Source organism: Ambystoma mexicanum, chromosome 6p (genome assembly GCF_040938575.1).
Source record: "Ambystoma mexicanum isolate Mex_15411 chromosome 6p, UKY_AmexF1_1, whole genome shotgun sequence".
Classification (NCBI taxonomy): Eukaryota; Metazoa; Chordata; class Amphibia; order Caudata; family Ambystomatidae; genus Ambystoma; species Ambystoma mexicanum.
In genome coordinates, this window is record NC_090935.1 from 1,163,228,716 (window position 1) to 1,163,254,883 (window position 26,168).

The 26,168-nt window shown below is 40.9% G+C and overlaps 1 protein-coding gene across 7 annotated transcripts in view; it reads right to left on the reverse strand.

The window, feature by feature from the left end:
• TRPM3 (transient receptor potential cation channel subfamily M member 3) overlaps nucleotides 1-26,168 on the reverse strand; it is a 1,922,641-nt gene that overhangs the window by 820,949 nt on the left and 1,075,524 nt on the right. For all 7 annotated transcript variants that reach the window (XM_069625801.1, XM_069625800.1, XM_069625799.1 and 4 more), the window contains exon 7: nucleotides 1,236-1,410. In XM_069625801.1, the coding sequence (XP_069481902.1) occupies nucleotides 1,236-1,410 (175 nt within the window). The remainder of the gene's footprint in view (nucleotides 1-1,235; nucleotides 1,411-26,168) is intronic.

Genomic DNA, 26,168 nt, shown 5'->3' on the forward strand with positions numbered 1-26,168 from the left:
TAGAATCTACACCCCACCGATTATATCTTACAATTCAATACATATTCTTTCATATGTTGCATACATTCTGTACTGCAGAAACCTCAAAATAATGCATTGGAATCCTTTAATCTAATTGAGGTTTCCTTTTTATCCCTTTGCTTGGTGTAGTTTTGGTGCAAAGCTTCGACATCGCACACCGAGTTTACTCGTAGGATTTTGCAGATGCGCTGGTGTCAGATCTCAGTAGCTCCATGTTTGATCCTCTGGCATCTCCGTGGGAACAGATGCCTTCATTCTAGGGTCTTGCTCTTGCATGCATCACAGAAGAATAGCAGCATAAAAGGGCGATGCATGGCTGAATTGCGACAGGACATCTCGCTGGTTTACTCGTCTCCCTTGATCACATGGAAAGAACCAGAGCAGCACAAGCCAGACACTGTGAGGCATATAACAGCCAGTGGCGTGTCCAGGGAGTATGATTGGCCACTCGAGGTGCCACCTGACGATCCTAAACTATGATCATTATGTGTGTGTGTGCTTGTACTTCATGCCACCCCCCTGCATAAGTCAGTGCCCCACTTGGGTCACCCCAGTCAAAAGAGTCTGGACACGCCACTGATAACACCGTAACCATTCATAGAGGCAGGGTTTGTACAAGTCAATGAGTCCCAAAGAAGTCATAAAATTGCACCAAGCAGACATATTAGACCTTTGTAGATATATTTGTGTATTCCTTTAAGAAAAATCAGACTACTGTAAAGTGGAAGACTTGAAGAATGTTATGGCGTTAAAGACTGTTATGGCATTAAGCAATTGAATGTCTAAAGGCGTTAAGGGATGTCATGTCAATCAGGAATGGAATGGCGCTAATGTAAAGGTTCTAATGTAAAGGCGTTAAGGGATGGAATGTCAGTAAGGAATGGAATGGTGCTAATGTAAAGGTTCTAATGTAAAGGTGTTATGGGATGCAATGTCAGTAAGGAATGGAATGGTGCTAATGTAAAGGCGCTATGGAATGTACATGGAATGGTGGAATGGGATGGTGCGATGGAATGTAACCGAATGTTAGGCGGCTAAGGAATGCACTGGTTTTACAGAATGGTATAGCTTTAAGGAATGTAAACACTAAGAAATGGGATTGTTTTCTCTGTTTCAGCAATGTTGTATATGTTAATCATTGCTGGTCTGGCAGAGTTTGTGTGTACAATAAAGTCTCATAATAATTGCTTCTTTTTTTATAGAAATAAACCTACCCGCCCTCTTCTGAGTATTTATGTCCAAAGGCAAGAATATCAGATGCCCGTCCACTGCCATCACACACCACGACAGGAACAGGTGGGCTGTCTCGCAGGTACTCCAAGACAATGGAGATGACGTTAGGTCCTCCTTCCACGATGAGGGCCACAACCGGCACCCCCTGCCCGATCCCTGAAGGAGAAAATATCAACAAAACAGACAGAAAAAGGAGAGCTGAAATTATGCCACTGTAATTGGAACACGTCAAATGTATATTTGCGAATGACCATTCACATGTGGAATGTATGATGGCAAAGATGATTGATTGCTCTGAAAATGAGATCATACGTTACAGAAACCAATAGATATACTGGGGGTCATTACGACCTGGGCGCAAAGGGATACCGGGCACCAGTAATGACACCGGTGCTGGTAATCCCTTTGCACCCTATTCCGAGGTCCCTTTGCGGGTCCCTCCCTTAACCCCTGGTTTTACCAGGTGTTATGGACGGGACCCGCAAAGGAATACCAGGGTCAATAACGGTACCGCAATTTACGGTGCCGTTATTGATGCCTTCTCCCTTCCCATTGAGCCCTATAGGGGCTCAAATGGGAATGGGGAATGGCTTTTCAAATGGGGAATTACCGGTCCCGCAATGGTTGGAATAGACTGGTAAGTCCCCATACCACCAAGTCGGTGGCGGTACCGGTATTGGTGCTAGTTATAGCGCTAACGGCACCATGACTAGCACCAACCTCGGAATGAAGGCCACTGTCTGGTGCAGACTGGGAGACTTGTGATCTTGGTCCTCTTGGTCAGTCAATGAGGAATATGCCCTCACAATGCCAACCAATGGGCAACTAGTGTGGTTATACACATACAACCAATAGAGGTCATATCTCCACATTGCTGAATGCACTAAGACTATGCACAGTTCAGTGAAGATCCCTTTACGTAGAAGCAGGCCAGACCAAGAGTTTTCAACCTTTGGCTCTCCAGATCTTTTGGACCACTGTAACTCTCAGCCTTTGCCAGCTCAGCCACTGGTGAGGGATCATGGGCATCGTAGTCCAGAACATCTGAAGAGCTACAGGTTGCAGACCCCGGAGTTAGACTAGTGGATTAGCTGACAGGCGACTGAGATTTCAATACGTTTATTTTATGAAAGTGATTCAATGCTGCCCATATCTATATGTACAATTTCCTTAACTTTTCATGACTTCAGAATATGTGTAAATAAAAATAAAACTGCACACAGCGTGTATTGAAACATTGATATGCTCATATTTGTTAACCATCCATGTATTGATTATCTCAAATCATGCTTCGAACAGGAATCGTATGCCTTGATTAAAGTTAGTCAATTAAAACGTGCCTTTGTTTACTTGAAGGAAGTGGCAGAAAGGCGTGTGTATCATGCTTAACACATGGGCGGCAGCTAGAGGGTTATTGTCTGCAAGATATTGGAAACAATCCATTTTCTTAAGGTAGCTAGTCAGATCCATGTCAACGTTCTGATGTACCCCCACCATGGCAGCCATTTTGTGTACGAACTGCAGAATGACTTGATGACCAAAGGTTCAGAGAAAGCACAGCAAATGGCAGCAAAAGAACACAGGAGAGATAGAGAGGGAGGAAAACAAGGAAAAGAGAAGGTGTGTACGCAGACTCCCATTTATAGGACAACAACGGGATACAAATTGGAAGTAAGGCAAATCCCGAATAACCTAGGTAGAGAAAATGGGTGATAGTGGCAGAGTTGTCTCAATGTGCAGTTCAACATTCTAAAACTGAAATCGAAAAAATCTACACGGCTGATTTTAATCAGGCTGCAGTAGTGCTGGTCCCAAAAACAGAAGGGCGGAATGTCGTTGCACCTCTGTATGTGGTAATATCACATATTGCATGTGAACAAAAGTGGAGTTTTCGGTGTGGGACCAAGAACTGTCCCACTGCAGTGGAGAATGACTTACCTTTGCAGGTGCAACCCCATCCGGAGTAACGTCTTGAAGCTGTAAGGACTTGGATTTTGAATTTTGTTTTGAGGCCCATATGAATGAAGAAAGGCCGTGCGATTGACGACCAAACTGGAGCAGTCTTTGGCCAATACACATTCGGAGCAGGTAAGCCTGTGTATGGCAATGTATGATGACAGTCCATCATTTTTGATAACGTTGGGCACCACAGACCAATCTTTTCATCCTCATTGCATGTTCCAGATACACATGCCCTGATAGTGCCAATCAAAATCTTTAAAAATGCTTCTTTTAATTGAAATCCCTTTGCAATCCCCTGCAGAGCTGGCACATTGCAGCACACTAGTACCCTACACCAAATGGCGGATTCACACTTGTAATGGCGGGCATGTTCAATTCACACCAGGCGCAAGTTATACCTGACCTGTTTTTGTAAATTACAGTTGAACTTACTTTTCATAGAAAACTCCTCTTACAATATCAAAATGCTTATTTTGGACAACAGCCGTGATAAAACCCCTTTGGGGTGAAACACAAATGCACGTGCACCAATTGGTCTGTGCCAGCATATTGAATTGAATCCTAAAAAATCCAACTTGTTATTATTTCATAATCATTTTAATGGAATTATAATACTTTCAACTTTCTTGATGTCTATATTTAGATGTACTTCTGGGGCCAGATTACAGAAACTTTGCACCAGTGCAAGTGCAAAGTTTCATGGTATTAGCACTAGGGCAAAGTTTGCCCTATTTTTAAAATCACTGGGACACATTAGACATCCGTTGCCCCATGGCAAGTGCAGTTTGGCATATTAAAAGCACCAGAGCAAAAATTGCCTTAGTGCAAACAAGATACATTTTTATTGCATTTTTGCATCAGGGCAAAGTTTGTCCTAGTGCTAATACCATTCCATATTAGCACTAGGGCAGACTTTGCCCTGCAGCAAAAATGCATCTCTTTTGCACAGCGGCAATTCTTGGCCTAGTGCTTTTGATATGCCAAACTGCACTTGCCATGGTACAATTGTTTTCTCATATGTCCCTGTGTTTTTAAAATAGGGCAAACTTTGCCCTAGTGCTAATACCATGAAACTTTGCACTTGCACTGATGCAAAGTTTCTGTAATCTGGCCCCAGAAGTACATCTAAATATAGACATCAAGAAAGTTGAAAGTATTATAATTCCATTAAACATGATTATGAAATAATAACAAGTTGGATTTTGTAGGATTCAATTGAATATGATGGCACAGACCAATTGGTGCAGGTGCATTTGTGTTTCACCCCAAAGGGGTTTTATCACGTCTGTTGTCCAAACCAAACAGATTGTACTCATACATAAATGGTGAATAATCTATGTGCACAAGGGGTTAGCAATCAATACGGTTTACTAAAAACCCTAGTCTAAAGCTATTCTCAGAACTAGTTACCAACATCTATCATTTATAGTAAGTCTCATAATAATCAAATTCAAAAGAATCCAATTCAAAATGCTTGTCACAAATCCTCATGCTATGCAAATGAAATTGTAATGTTGAATTGACTTTTTAGGAGTTTATTTTCCTTCATCTAATATTGGATGTACACATCCATTATTTAGAACAATTCTGAAAATCAGTTTTTTATTTTACATTCTGAACCGAAAATCATATTATCTTGAATATCGTGTTTTTCAATCAGTTTTAGCAACTTCGTAATTGTGTCACAGTGATGAGAATTTTTTAATTGGGTTTATATGAGACTTCATATAACTGAATTATACGCATATGAATACATTATTGGCTGTTTTGGTGGAGAACAGCCATCTTTTAGGCGGTTGCAGCAGAGCCACAGTGAGAAATTTGTAATATTGCCAATCGCGTGATTGAAATCAAGAGTAGGCGCACTGCTAACAATTCGCCGTTTTCATACACAACCAGCTCTCTCAACATATGCGCATCTTAGAAATGTAACGTACATGTGCAGTTAGCATAGATTTCCATGCTTACACCCCAGGAAGTAACCCCAACTTGATAAGATATTTTTATTTATATCGCGCTCATACGCAAGTGCTTCAGAGCGCGACCAGACAAGGGAGGGGAAACAAGGGAGAACAAAAACAACCATCTTACTAGGCCTAGTGACATTGAGAATGCACACGTGCATGGAGAGGGAGATTGGAGAAGTGCATGGGAGGGGGAGAGAAGTGGAAAGTGTGGAGCAAAGGAGAAAACAGATAAATAATAATACATAAAATAAATAAAAGACAACAAACAGTGGTAGTGCAGCCAGCAAGCGGCAAGTGCTGGGTTTAAGTAATCAGAGAGGGAATCTCAGATAAGTGGAGAAAGAAAATGGGGGTGGCTGTATGGGTACAGATACAGATCCCAGTGCAAGGGGTGGCCCAGAGGCAGTGCAGGAGGGTAAGCAGGTACCTAGGCCCAGAAGACAGAGGATTGGCCAGGTGCAAGTTGCCGAGAGAGAACATATCAGCAATGGAGAGGAGGTATGCGGGCGGGTGTGAAGGCAGAAGCAAAGAGGAAGGTCTTCAGGTGCTTCCGGAACCAGAGATGGTTCTCCACAAGTTTCAGAGTGGCAGGCAGGCTGTTCCAGAGAGAGGACCCAGCCGAAGACAGATTTGTACCACCAACTCGTTTCTTTAAAAAAACAACTGACCCTGAGGGAGTTAGAGGTAGAGAAGCGAAAGAGCTCAAGAGAGGAGGTATTTGCAAAGTGATAGCTGAAGTTATTTTGGACCCAGGCCACAGAAAGACTTGTGGAAGATGCAGAGGGTTTGGAATGTAATGCTTACATCCACTAGGAACCAATGGAGAGATTTCAGAGCTGGAGAGATATGATGCCAGGGCTTGAGGCCAAGGACAAGTCTTGCAGTCATGTTCTGGATAACGTGCAAAGGGCGGAGAGTAGACGCAGGTAGATTTAGAAAGAGGCTCTTACAATAGTGCAACCTAGAGAGAACCAGATCTTGGGAGACAGCGCACTTCTGTGGGAAGGAGGTTAACGGCAGGGTATCTCTGAGGAGGTGCAGTAGGAAGTTTGACTTTTTAGAGACATCAGAGATGTGGGCGGAGGAGAGTGTGGAGTCGGAGATGATCCCGAGGTTTTTAGCCTCGCAGGTGGGGGTAGGAGGTGAGCCAAGGAAGACCGGCCAGACAGTGAGGGAAAGGAAGGGGAAGGTGTGCCGATGAGGAGGATCTCCGTCTTGCCAGCATTCGGACAAAGATCATTGGCGGCACACCAATCTTGAATTGCAGTTAGGCAATCAGAGATGAGAGAAAGGAGAGGAGGTGGCCGAGGGTAGCCTGAAAATGAGTTGAGTTTACAGCATGACACGTGTACAGTTCACACACTGCAGGATTAAAACATTTGCTAACTTAGCTTTATTTTCTCATTGCTAAATATTTTCCCCATATATGATGTCCCTTTATATACAGCTACCATAAACACTGCACAGTCCCACTGCCCAGTCGTACTCCAGTGTAACTTAGTCTGGCAGATGAGTGTAGAAAATGCAATGCAGAATGTTTGTTGTGAACTGCCATGCCAGTTACAACTCTGTGAATGTTCACCAATGTTTGCACTGTCCCACCCTGCCTCTCACTGACACTTCACAGGAAACCCATGCTTCCCCAGAGCTGTATTTAAACCACAAGTGCGGAATGTTACCCTGGCACACATGGTGTGCAGTCTATGTGAACCATGCTTACAAACACACATGCATACATTCAAACATTTCAAGACATAAGTCACATTTGTGCCTGGAGAAAGCTTTTTAAAATGACCTCAAAGTTCTTTTGATACAATTCAAAATAAATGTAAAAAAGAAACAGAAATGCTCTCTCTAACTCATCAACCTTTGTTAAGCATGTGCCATTGGGAATACAAGCAGCCTCCAAAATCAGCCTCAAACACAACCATGACTTGGAAATCCAAGTCAAAACTCTGCTCAAAGATGACATGACTTGGAGTCAGGGGAAACCAAACGCTTTAAAAAGCAGTAGAGTCGGCATGGGTAGTATAGATCAGTGGCAACGCGCTCGTCTTGCAGAGCAACACAGTTCGAGTCCTGGGTCCGCGATTAGAAACCTCTTCGGTAATAAGTGTGTGTTACATAAAAACAATTAGAATTATGCTTCTGTCTCTAGTTACAATAGTTGATGATTAACCCAAAAGGAACAAAGCAATCAAGGAAGGCAGGTGCTTGGTAAAAATCACCATATCAACAGCTCAGATTCAAATGGAAATACTTTACAAAATTCAAACTGTGAATGGAAATTCACCAGCAAACGGAAACGACATAGAACCACTACTGACAAATGATGAACTAAACTCCTTAAAGGTTTCACGCACCACACGACAAAATAAATGTGGCACATTTCCAAAGCCATATGCAACTTCCAAAAACAATAAATACCATCACATACCCAAAACCAACCAGCTTCAAAATCTCCTGCTATGCATGTTCCTTCGAACCCAGAGTTCACTTGTACATCAGTGTTAAAGTGCATCTACTCTCCTGAGAATCAACCAATCTCCTCAAAGAGGACAACTTACAGCTCCAATGAAAGAGGCCCAAATAAATCACAGAGACCAGGAGCCCTCCACACCATCAAGTGACTTACATGCCAGGCTCTTAGGCTGCCGATCCTGTTCTAGCATGGTAGGGTGATTCTGGAGATTATACATTAGCAGATACTGTTCCAGGATAACATTATATGTGCCCTACTTTTCTGTGACTTGCTGAAGCCTTTCACATGCTCATCCATTGGTGCAGCTTTAGATGTTGGCTCCTGGTGTAGCTATAACAGGGTCTTCATAAGCATGGTGTGGCCACCCCCTTGCTCTCGCCTATCCTGGTCAATCGACACAAATAATCCCTAAGAGTGTTGATGAGGAAGCACACCGTCTCTATGCACCCATGTGCCAATTTCCACTTCTAGACCACCAAATACAGAACACTCAGCTTCTGTGGCTCTGTGAATAAGTGAGTGGCTCTGCAGAGTTTCAGATAAATGGGTCCACTAATGCTTCAGTTACAGATGATAGGTAATGTATATTTGTCATTTGGGGTTGATGCGCCACCTCAATGTGTTGCACGTGTTTCCATTTCTACATTTTCCAACGTAGGCTCAATAAGGTGGCCTTCAGGAGACAGAAAATAGCTTGGACCACATTACCTGCCACAGGAACAAGCCATGCCCTTTTCAAACTTTCTGATGACCCATGTTGCTTTAAGGGACTGTCTCTTGAGAGCAAGGCATAGCCAGAAGTCTAGATGCATGAAATGACCATGGGCAAAAACCAATTACCAGGGCATAAGAAACCTATGGGGTGTATTCAAAGGCTCCAAGTCAACAGAACTAAAAGACCCACTGGAAAACATAACAGAGCCTTCCCACTGAAAAACAGGCCTATTAAGACAGAATGTGGGATTTCTGCAAGTAGTACAAGGAAGGGCCACGTGAAGACGGCCTGTCATTGCAAAATGAAAAGCAGCATTTTAATTTACAGTGGCAGAAGAAATTCAAAGGTCCCTTTCACATGAATAACAGGATTTTCAAACACTGATAGATAAACGTCCTGGCATGTGTGTTTACAAGTTAAAGCAAGACATGAGAAAAATGTTCCACAGCCAACATAAAGATGACAGGGAAAATACATGGCGTGTTTGTTGACAAAAAGTAAGTTACATTATGCTTTACATGCAAAATACCGGCAAAACATTTGAAAAGAAAAGCATGCTTGGTTGCCATGAAAAGTTCCTGTGGGCCTATGTGGGCAGACTATGTGGGTGTCTTTCTGCAAGGGTAATCCAGAGAAAGTGAAAAACAAAAATGTAATCCGAGTGCAGATTGGAAAAGCACATCAGATTGCAGGCTGAGAAATAAATGCACCATTTTTCAATGAAACTGTCACCAATCAAAGGGGTACACTGTGACAATTCAGACCCACTTTTCAGCAGAAAAACAAACAGCAGATAATAAAAAGTGTACTTTATTAATGACTGAAAGAAACAGCCCTGCACTTTCAGCACAAAAGCAAAGTGAATTCTGATCAGTAAAACACACCGTGGGCCTCATTACGATTTTGGAGGTAGCCATGGTGCTCTAAGCACCATGGCTACCTCCAAATCGGGCTCCATTACTGAGTTCCTTCAATGGGGAATAACCGGGTCATTCCAACATTGGAGGACCCGGTAATTCCTCCTTGAAGGAACCATTCCCCATTCCCATTTGAGCTCCGATAGGGCTCAATGGGAATGGGGAGGGAGGTAATAACGGGTACATTACAAATGGCCGGTTATTACCTTCCTCTTCCCCTCGCGGGACACGGAAAAGATGTCTGGTTTTACCAGACGTCCGGTCCAGGTCCCGCAAAGGGAACCTCATAATCGGCGTTCACGTAATGAAGGGTTCCAGTCCCATACCGACACCCTTCATTACGTGAGTGACAGGGTCGTAATGAGGCCTGGTATGTCAAAGAATAAAGGCTGAGGTTAGAAATTGCAATCTGTGACTTCCATTTCAGCCTGGTACAAATGATGGGCCTCTGGGGAAACTTCACAAAGAACTCCCCTACTGGTAGCCTAGCTTTTACACCCCCCCCAGCTGTTTACAACTGGAATAAAATGTGGATGCTAAGAGGTGTTAAAAACAGACTTTCCTAGACTCTGTGTCTGTGAAAGGGAAGTTCTGAGTAGGCCAAATTTATTCATTTATTTGAAATTCTTGTATAGCGCTACTCACCCATGGGCCTCAAAGCACACAGAAACAAATACAGGACTAACAACAGAGAGGAAAAGCAGTGGCAGAAGATCCACCAAGAACAATAGCAGTATATGTGGAATGTTTAGTTTGGTTCAAGATTGAACAGATGGGTCTTGAGTCTTCTCTTAAATTCAAGGCAAAACAAATGCTCTAGCTGGTGCATCCCAGGTATTTACAGGCTGAAATCAACTTGAAACAACCAACTTCAAAGAGACTAATAAAAAACACTGCCCATTGAGAACAAATGGCCTGGAGGCAGGAGCTACTGTTTGTCCAACATGAAGATTTACTATTAATTTAAAAGGACTATTATAACTTAGGTCTTTTTCTCAGCAACCATAGGTCGTACTGATTACATGTATGCTTCATTTTTTAGATAATTTCCAGGTGATTTTGGTAATATAAAATGCATCCTCCTGTAACTCAGGGAACGGTAATGGCCATCTTAGATGTGTTTCTGGCTGATCTGAAAAAGCTCCAAATGTGAGAGTTGGCGTGCTGGTGGAGCATAACATTAGGGATATGGGTAATAAATGAAATGTTGCTAACTATTATGCTATTGGTAAAAGCAGCGTAAACTTGCCACACAGCCGTGCAACATGGTGCGGTCCTGGCTGTCGTCTTCGTCAATTCACCATGATTAGCTGAATCAGAAAATATGTATATTATGGCAGTTATTTGGCAAAAATTTGACCTGAGAACAAATGCGGATTGGAAATAGAATCTGCCAAATGTCTGTTCCAGACTTCTAAACCCATCCTTAGAGATGGGCTGGAGTTGGGAGGAGAGAGATGGGTAACTGTCCAATCTGATTTGCGAGAACTCTTGCAGGGTACTTACCCAAGATTGTAAACTTGATGGTGTCATTGCTGCTATATAAAGTGGAATGTACTATGACGGAGAGACAGAGTTGCAGAAATGTACCTTCGGTCACAGCTGCTTTCATTTACCATCGGGAGAGATGCTGAAAGTTACCATCTGACAGCTGCCAGGAAACACCAAAAGGAGATTTTTCAGCAATTGCATCTGGGTGCAGCTGTCTATTTCTAGGAAAGCCTAAAAGCTGACTCGGTCATATGGTGTAGAGCGGGAGACCATCCTTGAGAGTGGCGTGACAAGACCCCTGCCCTATATTTCCAGAGGGTCCTGACATGCAGCTGGGTGTCCTGAACTTTATTCACAAAAGATGGGGGGGCAAAGGAGTAAATTAACAGGGAAATGCCCTTACTTTCTGTACTGGGTAACACGAAAAATAGGGCAAGTGCCAACTGTAATGTGATTTAGTGAAAAACCAAAACAAAGTCTATTTTCCAAAACCAGGCAAACAACCTGTTTTTTTGGGAAAAAAAACTACTGTGGTTGAGGGCAGAGTTATTTTTCAAAAGAACTAATGACTGCTATATGTTTTACCGCCAGCAGTAAAAAGGCTGTGGAGGAGGACAGAAAAGAATAGAGTTGAATTCTAAATATCCCTTCCTCCTACACTCATCTATCCCTATGTAGCGCTGATGTATCGTCTACAAACAGGGGACAGGATAAGAAGAAAAACTATTAACTTCTAGTTGTTGTAAAACATTCAGCCTTGTTTTAGTCATGCCCATCAACCACTCTCTTCCACTATGTGTACCACATCCAGCTAGAGATTTCGGGAGAGTGAAGACAGAACCAACGTACAAATAACAGCCGGGATCAGAAACATGGAGAGAATCAACATTGCTCTTTTTTCCCCACCACCATATATCTGCTGGACAGTGGGAAAAAGCATTTTGTTTTGGGTCAGCCAATCTGTCACAGAGGTGCATTAGTAGCAACAATAATAGCATTTTGACAGCTCATGGTATGTGCACCTTCACCTTTGCTCTGTGGCAAAGTTTAAGCGCATCTGACTTTATATCGGTCACCATAATTTAAATTGTGCATGCCCTTCTAGCTCAATCACTGATTTCCAGAAATTCAAGGGGGCTAAGAGATCATTATATTTATGCCAAACCACACTCATCAGAAACTCTCACCCCATCTCCACAAACTCTTTTACCATCTTCATGCCCTCCTGCTAGGTCTCCTATTATCAAGTGATTACCCCTTTCTCATCCTCTGATGAGTTATTTACCAGGCCAAAATGTGGCCTAGTTTTAATAGCGAACAGTTGTCATACCAAGACAATCATTGCACCTCATACAAAACTGTCAAAGTGGTATTACTGTGAAGAATTGTGCTGGCACCAGTGGAACACTTCTGTAGTGCAGGCCCTGGTCTAGCTACTGAATCTCTCACATATATCCCTCCTTCCTGTGTCTTCTCAGTCTTCATCCACTTCTTGCTTTGTGGTTTTCATTGCAGCTTATTTTCCCTGAGAAACTACACAACTTGTGCCAGTCAGCTACATCATTTTGCCCTCTCATTGACGCCATCTTCATAAGTATACTCACATCCTCCTCTATTTCTGACCCCAAGAGGAAACTCTCATTGTTTATATCACCCTCTTCCATAACTATTATTCGACTGCTGACACCACTCTTCTGCCAAACGAAAGCCCTTCATTTCCTCCCCCCTTTCTTTTATTTGCTCATGCAGTGCTCAGTCATTTCTTCCACTCCCTCAAAGTAGCCTGCTCTTACCACATCACCAATGCCATAAGAATGCTTGCTCTATCTCAACGATAGTGTTACACCAACCCTTCTATAGCCTTTGATACGTCCCATGTGTTAAAATCGTGGCAAAAATGGCCGTTTACACAAACATTGCAGCAAAAATGCTGTGGTTTTGCCGCTGCCATTCATGTAAAGGATGCGGGGGACATCCCCTCAACCCCCAGACCCATTATACCATTTCAGGGGAGCAGGGGACAACCCCGCAACACCCACTCCCCTTAAATGGTATAATGGGGTACACCTTTACCAGTCAAACCACAGCATTTTTGCCCTGATTTTTTGTAAAGGTGACATTTTTGCTGCAATTTTATTACTGTATACCCTTTGATAAAGGTCAACACTCTTCCTTATAACTAGACACTCTGTTGTGAATATCTCCTACATAATTGCATCCTGGATTTTCCTCTTATGTCGTTCACGGTTGAATCTTAGGGTCTCTCCCTACCATGCACCCTTTTTCACTTTGTTGTGACAATGTCCTCTGTCTCAACCCTGGAGGAAGTGGGGGTGGCCATGGGGGCCAGGCTCCTACATTTTCTCCATGATGCAGGGCCTGTGGGGTTTCTTTGGCGGGCAGCGGTATGTCATGTGCACAACATCCCTTAATGTCTTTTTAAGTCTCAACCACCATGGGAACAGTAGATTGGTGAAATACAGACAGAGAAATAAAATGGGACTTTAAGGAAAGTATCAAGTAACACTATAACTACCAAATACTCAGGCTTTTGCCCCAACTGAGGATCTAGCTGCGTGGAATGTCACCAGGTTAGAATGGGGCAAAATAGGCCATGGGAGAAGGATACTGCAGAAATACACAACTCTGTCACAGCTGTGTGTAGCCCAGTTTCAGGTATGCACCTGCGAGCGGTGAGTTAAAACAAAGATGGCAAAGCAAACTTTAATGGGCTCATCCTCACAGAGCTGAAGACCCACACTGATGGAACAACAACATCTGAAGTCATTACCCCATCCTGAGAGAGCCTATCATGCTTGGATACCATTAGCAATTCACAATACCCAGTGGGTAGGCCTGGGCCCAGGAGTCAACCACCATTAGAAATAGGGTGTTTGGATATGGTAACAAGGCAGGTATATAGAGAGCTGGAGAGAGGAGAGGCAGGAGGCTGAGAGGTGGTTTGAGGAGGTAAGGACACTCTATGGGCTGTGGGATTGAAGTGGATGGAGGAACAATCACTTTGGGAAAGGCCAAGAATGCCCAGAAGGAGTTTCCTAGGAATAGGGAGAAGTGAGGGATTTGCGACAGGCTACTTTCGAACAAAAAGGAGCTTGGAGCTTAGGAAGAAACTAAATGTGGGATGGGTGGCAATAGGGGAGCGCTATTGGACATGAACATGATTAGATGTCCAGCAACCAGCCTCCAGAGGCCCTGGCCCAGCATGCATATAGCCAGGAGTTGGCCACACAAATAGTGGAAACGAAGTGGGGGCCTCTACCTTGAAGGAAGCTTTGCATCACTTGGCTATGTTGCATCAGGGGCAGGGAGACCCCTTACAGATGACAATGATGTAAACAAATCGACATTGCCTCGCAGGAACCCACAACAAGGACTGCCAGAATATTTGGTAAGGAGAATTGATTCTGGTTTGAGAGACTAAGTGACACAACAGAGGGACCTTGTTAGACCTTGAAAGACATTCATGTGAAAGAAAAGAATACTCAGAAGCTTTGCCAATGTAACAGTTATTTGAGGCCTTCAGCGCTAATAACCCTGAGCCTGTTTCAGGGGGCTGCGGGGGAAGTCAGTCGCTGGAGGAGGGTTTTATGGAAAAGAGGGATGGTGCATTCTATGGGAATAGTTATCTTTGTTTAGTACTATAATCTTTTATTTTATGTTTTTGTTACCCATTTCAACCCCTATTACTCAAAGGAACCCTGAATAAACATAAATCTCAAATAGAATGGGTGTTGTAGCGGAGCAGCCTGTCTCCCGCTCTCTGGTAAAAAAAGACCGGTGACTATGCCATTTAGGGGCTGTCCCCCATCCCCTGGTCCAATAGTGCAAATATGCAAAGAATTGTGTACTCAGACAACTGTACTATCCATACCCTAAGCAGAAACAGTGAGGATAAACATGATGTGGACCAAGGGTGATAGAAGCAATGTCATTTCATCTATGACATCATATAGTTGCATGAGAGACAAGGCAAAACATGCATTTAATATAGAATAGCACAGACATTAGGCCACATTGTGTTTAGATATGAAGGATGTTATTCACAGTTAATAGACATTACACATTAGAAAACTGGTAGTGTTCAAATATATGCAGGAAAGTAGTTACCTGGTAGCAGAAATGTGACCACAGCAGACTACCATTATCTTAAAATGTACTTTACACTTTGCCTTCAAAATGAATTAAGGCTTTCAGTCTGATAGGAGTTTACAGGTATTTAGAAATGCTGAAAACACAGAAATATAGTGTTGTGTGCCAAAAGGGAGTATGTTGAGCAGGAGCCATGGTACAGTGAGATGGCAGAATCAAATAGCAGTATATGTGGTTTTCAGTGGTGTGACTTATAAAATGAAACAGGCTTACAGTCAGAAAAGATAAGATATGGAAATCAACCAATAAAAAGCCAGACAGTTTATTTATGTCTTGAACACAGTGTGCTAAAAGGTCTGAAAACGTCATTTCTAGAAACTTGTTTTGTCAGTTTTAAGGTTGCGACATATAATTCCTGGTTCAGTGAAATTTGGGAAACTACCTAGTCTTGCTAATTTGCACAGGAAGTCATGTGTTTCAGGAAGTGGTTTGTCCAATGGGAAACAAGTGATGCTTTGATCTTTAGGTAAATTGGCCAATTAAAGCCTGTTGAAGGATAAGGTTCATATTATCATAAATGATTGTGAAATTTGTTGTCAATTTATAAAACCCAATGGCGTATGTTTTCCTTTTTCAACTATAAGGAGCAGTGATTAAAAACATTCCCTCCCAGCCAGATACCCAATATGTCTCTTCTTTGCACAAGATTAGATTAATTTTGAGGGATGGCTGAGTGCAGAGAATTATTGCTGAGAATGAATCTTGTTACAGTGTTGTATGGTCAAAGTATCCCACATTTATATGGTGACAGTGTTCCAACAGATCTGTCATGTGGCCCCATTTTGGCGCCTAGGGACAATTTATCTCGGGGCACTCACCATATTATGGAAAGACATATTATTTATTTCCTAGATACACTTATGTAAATGCTGTTGCTCTTTTACTCCTACTCTTAAACTAAATGCTATGAAAGTTCTACCACTCCCATATCATTCAGTTTTGGACTAACACTTGTTTCCAATATTGATATAATCCAAGAACAAACTATACATTCCCAACTTTGTCATCTCCCAGGTCTCTCCGATATTGGAATGTTCTAATTTGCTATTCCAAATACTAAGGGAATATGTGATTAATACCTCAAAATCAGACGTATTTGCAACACTCAAGAAATGTGACCTTTTTATCATTTACATATTTGCCGAATTAATCCTCAGTGCACGGTTCACTGCATGAACCTCTTGCTTAATTTACTGCTTACTTTACTTGCCCTCCCAATCTTATTCTCTTGTCGTCCTCTAACAGATAATTTATTTAGGTGATACAATTCATAAGATCAAAATATGTATATCAGAACACATTAGGACATTCAAAAATGGTAATATGAATTACCCAGTAGCAATTACTTGTCTAATATATAATAATAAAGTCAGTTGCAGGCTAGAATGGGGTAGACTTAGCAAGGTTAACAACATTTACAGAGGGGAAATAGAGAGCTAACCTTCTGGCAATTTGAATCTATATTCATCATCAGATTTAACTTGAAGGTTGCTTATGATATAAAATACCACAGAAGGTTGTCATGTCTTCTTGCAGAACAAGATTTGTTATACTATTAAATATAAGCAAATATCTGTTATGAGAGTATTCAACATTTAACAAAAAAATACCTTTTGATGTAATATTGTTGATAATAAGTTGTGTTTGGCTTGCCAAGCCATTATTACGATTATTACTCAAAGTGTCATTAATTAATCTTTCTTGTGATAAGTGACTTTGTTAAACATCTAACATGTTTTACTGCATGATATACTTTTTGCCACTATTGCATTCACGTTTAATAATGATCTGTGTGTGAGTGGGCACAGCTGGTTAGGCTGTAGTAATTATGCTCTTAGAGAATATGTCCATTATGTTAGTTCTCTGGGGAGCAGCCCGTTGTCAAGTACCACCGTGCCGGGCACTTATGAATTGATGCACAGAAAAGAGACCAAGGCTTGTGAGCCATCAGTGTGGCCCGCACACCTTGATGCCCAAGAAGGGTTAATCTATTTCGAAATATTTCTAATGCTTGTAATATTAAAATAGATCAATGTAGAAAACATTCTGTCCGATCCAGTTATATCAAATCATTAATTTTATAATCCGATAGAATGAACCAAACAGTGGTTCTAGTTTTTATAGCAAAGAGCAAAAATAGACCTATGCATTTCGGACCATCGGTCCTATATCAGGGCCTTGTGCCCTAGTTTATCAGCCAAAAAATATCCTGTATTGAACAGTAAAGTCTGTCTTTGTTGTGTTGCTATGTGCAATACGATCATAATACTCAATTGTGTACGAGTGTTGCACGACAGCAACAACTATTTGGTTCATTCGATCGGATAAAAAAATTCATGATTTGATATAACTGGGTCTGCCAGATTTTTTTTTTTACCTTGATCTATTTTAATATTAAAAATATTAGAAATATTTCAAAATAGATTAACCCTTCTTGGGCATCAGGTTGTGCGGCCTACACCGATGGCTCGCAAACCTTGGTCTCTTTTCTCCGATTCATGTGCAATAGCCATTGCTAATCCTGATCTACAGGAAAATAGCTCAATCAATTTTGGATTTACCAAATCATTTCCCTTTGGATTGACCAATAATTTGTGCTCTTTTGTAAAATCATATGAGAAGACCAGATGTTTATAAATAAAATATGCACTATTGCACTTCATGTAAAATAACGTTTCAGTGTTAGAACTGTTTAGACTTTACATTTCTTAATCTATCTGCACTTTCTTTTATTAACTACCTAATTAGCTTGGAATGATGGGTAATGTAGTGTGAATAGATCATTTGTATAGCTGGTAGCTAAATGATAGTCCTTTGTTGATGTGTTTGGACCATGAATAAGCTGCAAGCAGCAGTGAAATGTTGGTTTCAGTTTCACAATATTACGATGGTAAGATTTGAAGAATAAGGTAGTGGCATATGGGGGAATAAGCCATGACAACGAGAGGGTGATACAGAAGTTACCAGATAAACATTAGTAAGCACAGGGTGTGTTAAAGGATACAAGGTGGTACTGGGCAAGAAAGGAGTAACAGGGGTATTGTAAAACTTTACAATTATAGTGTGATGAGCGGGAGGAGCGACTTTATTTCTATCCTTTAGTAAAACTCATAGCTGAATAAAGGGATTCTGCAACTTTCTTGCTATGCAGAATTAAGAATGTGCATTATTGTGATTTAAGAGATAATCCACATGTGTGCAAAGTATTGATTGTGCCCCCAAGTAGCCAGGGCCACAGGGACAAAGAGTAGTGCATAGTGGGGTGTAGGAGGAGGGTGGACAGAGACAGGGGAGGAAACAGCAAAAAAGATGGTGACACCTCCATCTTTAAAAAAAATACAAAAATAACCACAGCAAAGCAGCATTCTACAGATCAAGATTCTGCAGGTCAAAGAACCATGTCAATAAATATATTTAATTTGAGTGCTATACATAAGTAAAACCAGTCCAGTTTGTTATTAATCACTGAATGTACAGAGGGAACTGTTTTCAATTACTATTTAATACGTATTAGGGAGCAGAACACAAACATCACAAGCTATCTTCCAATATGAAGGTACTTCAATCCAGACTGCCACCAATTGACCAAACTCTTTTCATTTGGAGGTAAGAGAGCACAGTTCCTGCTTGAAGGTTGGTGGTGTACACATGGAACTTCTCAGAAAGCACAGTCTTATGAGGTATTCAAGCTTACTATATGCATCTTCTTTCTAGGATACTACAATGTACATTTTTGTAGTAACATGACATTTAAAAACTAAAATAATAGTATCATAATATCTTTTTATATGGTGCTTCATGTGTTATTAATTCCCCATTTAATAGTACTCATTGTTAAAAACCATGGCAAATAAATGTAATTGAGACAATGGTAATGTTATTTACTGATAAAATTATTTAAACATTGTGAGACAAGTATTATTAAATCTCAGTTGGCCTGTTCCCTAAGGAACCATGTCATCCCTTTCACATGCTATCAGAATACATTAAACAACCTTTTATTAAAAACTAGTGGTACCACCGGCGTTGCCCGGGTCTGTAGCTGGCATGCACGTGGGGCTCTGCTATAGCCTTATTGATTTTCGCTCTGCATCTGATGGAGCTTTTCCACATGATGTTCATTTTTTGGGAGGCATGTTTCAGTCACTTATTGGCTCCAGCACATTTGATAAAACATCCAAGAAAGATTGATTGATTGTACCCTCTTCTCGTGAAGTAAACTTATGTAAACTGTAACTTTGACATTTCACAGATATGAGAATTTTCTGAATATTGCCTCCTTCTAGTATCTACTGTAGTGAATCAGGGTGACTACAGATTAAATATTTTTGAATCAGGGTGACGTACATTTCATTTTGGCATCCAAACATAGTCTACAATCTTGCTCCAGTGAAATGAGTAATCCATGCACAATTTGGTAGAAGTGGGTTCAACGGTGTGGAGTTGTATAGCTGGCCAAACAAACACACACACACACACACACACACAAGGGTTTTTGTATACGATTTTTGCATCCAAACATAGAGTATAATCGTGGCCCAGAAAAATGAGGAATCTGTGCAAAATGTGGTAGATGTGGGTTCAAGGGTGTGGATATGTATAGCGGGACAAACATACACACACACACATACATACATTCAGTTTTATAGATAAGATTGGTAACTTGCAGTTAAAGCCTCAGACAGCCTAAGACTAAATCATCATTGTATGCGATCTTACATTCTTTTCAACCTCAAAAGATATTTCTTCTCACATCCAAAATATCTTCTTAAATACCTTGCTAATTAGTTTAGGAAAAATACAGGGCATAAATCTGAAAGAGTGAGTACATGTGTACACTTATAAACGCTAGTGTTAACTGCAAACTGAATTGCTCCAAAGAGTGGACCTTGACCCGAACTTCAATTATTGAGCGTTGTGTAAGAGGCAATAAAGTGTTCCTTTAGTTGTTTGAAAAAAACTGGAAGCTAAAGCTATTAACCCATCGACCTTCAGCATTTCTTCCAAGCACAGGCCCTTAGATGTGAGGGTATTCTATCAACAGAGAAGTAGCACCTTATTTTTCAGATCTCGAGAACTAAATTGTCTGATGGTCAAAGCAAACTTACAGGACAAAAATTAGACATACTTTCCTATAGAAATGTTGATAAATGTATTGTTGCCTGCAGATATGCATTCTGTACCCTGTACAGATTTTGTATGCATTTTTCAGGAAGCTTGGTGTATAGAAAATTGCAGTTTTCTACATGGGATTCTGCAATAGCCCCATGCTGAAATGGTTTGTAGAGTGAATGGTATGAGATACAAAACCTTCTTCAATGTCCGCATTGAAATGAAACAGCTCATGGTGCTGACAAAATGTGAGGATGCAGGGACACCTCCTCATTCAAATCCATGCCTAAGCTCTTCATGATGAAGGATGTTGAGGATTTCTTTGGAGCTAAGCGGCAGTTATAGACCTGTGAGTAAATCGCTATTGGGGAGCTACAATTGTCACTAGCTCATATTTAAACCGCTTAGATGGATCCTAGATGCCTTATAAATTTTTCATCATAGTTCCAACTGACAAAAAGAGCTAGATGACGTTAGCTTTGAGGTATTATCCACCATTGATGAAATAGACTGACCGACAAAATCTGCCGTCACAGCCGAGGTTTTGCCTGAATGCTCTGGTTGCTGGTTCAGATTCTTCAGTCATTTCTTTTAGTACCTATTGTACAATGGTGTGCTCGTCTGATGCGGCCACTATCCACAATTCTATGGTAACCAATTCCCTATCTTTTATTTCTTTGAACATTGTGGGAACCAAGAACAAGTTTGAAGTTCCTGAAATCAGACAAAGGCTTAGCACTAATGATGCAATATTGCTTCATAAAACCAGGGCAAATATGGATATTTGTCTTGATGGTTTCATTACATACTATATGACTGCTATAAGGGTTAACAAACATGGACCACCTTTGAGGGGTTTAGTTACAATGATTAAATCTTCCCTTTCAGCGGAAGCTAAACATATCTCTTTTGATTCTCCGAACACATTAATTATAAGAATGTTGACTGGTACAAGCGGTGCTTTCTTTTCAATAAATTGTTATAATAGTTGTAGTACTAACTGTGGAAAGTCCTCCTTACCTAACCATAATTCTTGCTGGTCAGATTTGGGTGGCAATGTTAATGTTGAGACTTGGATGATTTACTTCTTGAAAATACACAGGATTGCCTTTTTAATGTGTCTACCCCAATTATGATTGATTCCAAGAAGAATTCTGAAGGAGCTGAAGTGTTTACTTTACTACTTGAGATAGGCCTTTGGTCAACTAATGGTAGATTTCGTTCTGATTGTCCGGGAAGCTACACATTTAGGGGTCACCAGGGTTCATTAGCAATTGATTATATTTGTATTTCTATGAATGGTCTCTGATTGAGGAACTTATTGCATTTAAGAGTCTTTTTAGCAATCACTATGCAATTGTATCGATCATTAACTAGCCTTTATCTAAGATTAAGTACTTTTAAATTTCCACATTTCGTGGTTATTTAGATTGCAAGTGCTTGCAAGAATATCAAATGGGATGCAACAAAGGAAGACGATTTTAATTATCGCATAATATCAAATCATCTGCAATTAATAGAAAGTATTCTTGAGTTAGATGCAACGGCAATTGAGGTTGCTTATTATTCTGTAGAATACATGAAGTGAGTATCATCTGTTTTCTTCAAAACTAGTAGACTAGCAAGCCCACATAAGGGAAATAACTGGTTTGACAAGTCTTGTTGAAACGCTAATATCTTCCCTTTGAATGTTTTGAAGAATCCTAATTCGGGTAGGTCTTTAGTAGTTTGGGTGTGTTTGGAATATAGAAAAGCTATTGACTCACCAAAAAAAAATTATTTGGACATCTTGGCCTGTTGTTAAGATGACCCAGGAAAGTCTGAGATTACTCAGAAGATATGGAGTCAATCCAAGCTAGATTCAATAACAGAAGTAGACAAAGTGCAAGGCAAAATCCAGCTTTATTGTCATCTAAATAAAGCAGGGACAGCATACAAGCATTAGAATCCCAGAGCTCTTGTTTTACAGATCATTACAAGCTGGATGTATGGCAAGGTTGCATCATCAATATCATCAGATTACATTATTATATAACAAAACCTATGGGGATTGGTTAGTGGGGTTGTCAACATATACATTGTATAGGGGTAACATAATGTTATTGTATAGTGCCTATCTGATGGCTCCTCCCGAGACCACCCCTATAGTGATAAAGGTTTTACTATGTCACCTTTCGGACAATGGGTTGGTTGGCACATAACTTGATGGGAAGCTTAACCGCAAGGACTCTGATTGGTTGGCGTTCAGCTATGCAACCTTGGACAATTGACAGGTCATCAAGACATGAGCCAGAAAAGAGTAGGGGGAGAGAGGTCTGCGGCCTGTTTTCCATGCAATTAAAAAAGTACCATCCCTTATTCCTAGACCATGTGCCAGGGCAATTTCTTTGTACTTGATGTTTTATGAGTCTCATGTCTCTGGTTGTATGTGTAGGAAGTACAGCAGGTGTCCTACCTGGGTTGGTTCCTATTGAACAGACAGTGTTCGCCAATTATGGGTTACGTGTGATGGGACCATGGTTGCAATTATTGTACCTTGCATTTATTAGGAATTTAGCTAATGTTGATGTGAGTGTTATAGTTTATTTTACCACTGGTGCACTACTGAGCTATTCTGCATGGGCACTCTTGGTTTATAGTTTGCGTGCACATGGCTAACAATGGCCGGTTGGGCTCTTCTAAACTTTAATTGATCTGGGAGTATACTTCTTGCGTCCTAGGAATTGCTATCTTGTTCCTTCGCTGCAAAGTTATGACCCTCCCTTGTTTTGTGCTAACCTTAGCTCTGGTTGCCTGCTAATGTCTGAGCTCTACATCAATTTCTGTGATGTCGACATTTTATATTCTGTCAAAGTTTTAAAACTTTGGTATATTTAAAAAGGCTAGCTGCAGCTTCAATTTTGGAAAAGATGGCTGCCCATTACTCTTGCGTTTCTATGTTAGTGAGCTATATTAGCATGTCGTTCATGTTGCATTCAGCTTATACATTGCTTATGTTATCATTCTTCATGTCTTATGGATGCAATGTCAAAATTCTTCATGTATAAGTGCATATATTAACTAGTGTTCATGTTCTTCATGTTGAGTGCACATTTGTTTTGGGACTGATTCATGGAAGTGTTTTATAATGGCGCAATCCCATAGGAAAATGTTCCATGAATCAGTCCCTTTGTGTCTAATGCATGCACATGTATTGTTACAATGTTAGTTTGATTACTCTTGCCATCTTCAACTAGGATTGTGTCCATCTCCTGCTGTACTTGCCTGGGATAAGGGTGGTATGGTTGCCTTGGTGAGTAACGGTTCACCCCTCTGCGGTATTGGGCCGTGGGAGGGGCAGGAACCATGGATGATATTTTCATCATTGGGAAGAGCCTAATGAGGCAGCCACTAATAGTTAGCTCATAATTTTTGGCAATTGGTGAAAAGATCATTTGATTGAGACTGCTGTTCAGGACTATTAATGGGTCAATGACTTCACATAATTATATGCCCACAACAATGGTTCTAGTTCTTTGGATTTGTATATACCTCTTTTCATTAATAGTCATAAGCAGCACAATACATTACTTGCTACTTTATTTACTATAGAGGGGTTATTAGTGGCAACAAGGAAGCATTGGCCTGCTGATTAATTTTGGTGCTTTCAGGGCCCTTACATTGACTGTTGGTTTTAATTCTATGTTGGCTAGTGGATGTCTTCCAGATTCATGGAACCTTGCATTTATATGTTCACTTTATAAAAAAGGTCTGAGAAATGTGCCTACCTGATGCCGCCCAATTTCCCTATTAGATTGTTATTTTGACGTACAGCCAGGCTTAGGCACTTATGATTAAGCCCTAAACTTGCACCTTGGGATTTCCACTCGCTCTTTATCTTAAGAAAGAGAAATTGTATGTAGTCTTTATGGATGTTAGATCAGCATTCAATAGGTTGAATATGCATAAATGATGGTCTATATTGAATTCCGTGGGATGTCCTGAGGGCCTAGTTGGTGTTTTGTCCATGGTGCATGCTAACAATAAGGCCTGCGTGGGATCAGGAACTAACAGCCAGTGTGTGGCACGGCTGTGTTCTTGCGCCTTTGTTGTTTTCATTGTACACAAATAATCTTTATAATCTTTTGGTAGAGTCTAACGCTGATGTCCCAATGTTGGGTGTATGTCTTTACCTGTCCTAATGTATATTGACAACACACCACGATCACTGAAATGTTTAAAAAAGGCCTATGTGGTGTTTATATTCAGTCTAGATGTGACCATAATGCTTTTAAATCGGCAATCATGGTTTACCAATCTGGCCAAAAATGTTACAAATTAGCTGCTTTTAGAGCAGGTACTGACCTAATCGAGGTTGTGCAAGCTATGGCTATTTAGGCGTAACATTTATGCCACAGTTGAAGGCAGACTGCTATGTTAACTGCCAAAAGAGCAAAATGTTACATGCATGTGTTGGGCGGGGGGGGGGGGGAGTTGTGTTTCGCTAAATCCTACAAATCTCAACTGTTGGAATGTACGTTGAAAATCTATTTGTCTAAGGCAAAAGCGGTTGCTAAATGTGGAATGGAGAAAACTCCCTTCAAGTTGAAAAAAATGGATTTTTTCAAATGTATGTTCGGTTTACTAACATATGTTTTCTGTTTATAAATAGGTGGGAATGTCATACATTGAAGACGAGATACTGATTGAGCCCGTAAAACTTTGGTTCAGAGTCTGGTTGAATGCTAAGGCGAGCCTATCGCGCTTGCTTTTTAACCTCACTTTAGCATCAGAGGCAAACTATTTACTGTTCCCTTGGGTCTCCTATGCCAACAGATTTTAGTCACTGTAAATGCAGCTAACTGTTTTGTTAACTTGTCAGATATTACCCTGAGCCACAGTAAAATGGTTTTACAGAATTTTGATTAGCAGTTGAAGCTAGATCATGCACAAATGGAGCCATTAAAGGTTTCAAATCATTCATATAATATTTTGTCCACTGTGCGCCTCTCTGATTATTTGTTCTGGACCAAATTTAAATGTGAATGTGCTCTGATTACTAGGGCAAGGTTTAACCTATGGACACTCAGGGCTGTTACTGGAACGAGGTCACCAGTGGATCTGACATTACAATGGGTTCAGGCTGTTTGTTATGTAATGGACCACTGGAAGATCTTATGCATTTCTTTCTCTTCCAGTTTATACTCAGATCAGGAGGAGTAGGATAAAATTTGTTTTGTGCTACTAGCACTTTAGGTAATGTAGACCGGCCATGATTTTGTTGTTGTCAGTTAATACTCCTGAAATAGCTTAGTCTTTGCTTTATCATTCACGACTCGCAATTAAGTCGAGAAAGATATAAATGAATTCACTTCTTGGCATGTGATTTTATCATTGTATTTATAATAATCATACATTATTATTAATATTATTATTGTATGCGTTTATTTATTGTTAATGTATGTACTTCGATGAATTATTTTAAAATCATAACAAAGTTGATTGATTGACTCACTGGGCCTCATTACACGGATGGCGGTAAGGATTTACCGGTATCGGTAAAATACCGGTACCGGTAAATCCTTACCGCCTTACTCCGAGGTCCCTTTGCGGGTTGGGGGATTTAACGCCTGCTTTTTGCAGGCGTTAAAAACCAACCCGCAAAGGGACCCAGGGAGCTAATTACGGTACCGCAATTTGCGGTACCGTAATTAGCGCCTTCCCCATTCCCATTGAGCCCTATGGGCCAAAAATGGGAATGGGGAAGGGCAATGGTGGAAGGGGGAATTACCGCCCCGCCAACCTTGGAATGGGGCGGTAATTCCTCTTTCCGCCAAGGCGGTGCCGGTATTTTACCGGCATGAACCATAGCGCTAATAGCGCCATGGTTCTCCGCCATCCGTGTAATGAGGCCCACTGACTACAATTCTTTTCAGTGTTGCTTAGTTTAGCTTGTCATGGTGGCTAGATTACTGCTGAATAGGAATGGGGGAAGAACATGATGAAACCAAACAGGAAGAATGTTCTACACCAGGTCGTGTTGGGAGCATTTGTGATGACCATAGTTGACTTAGAGTGTGTGAAAAAATATATCTACAACAAGAAACTGTTCCATGCTC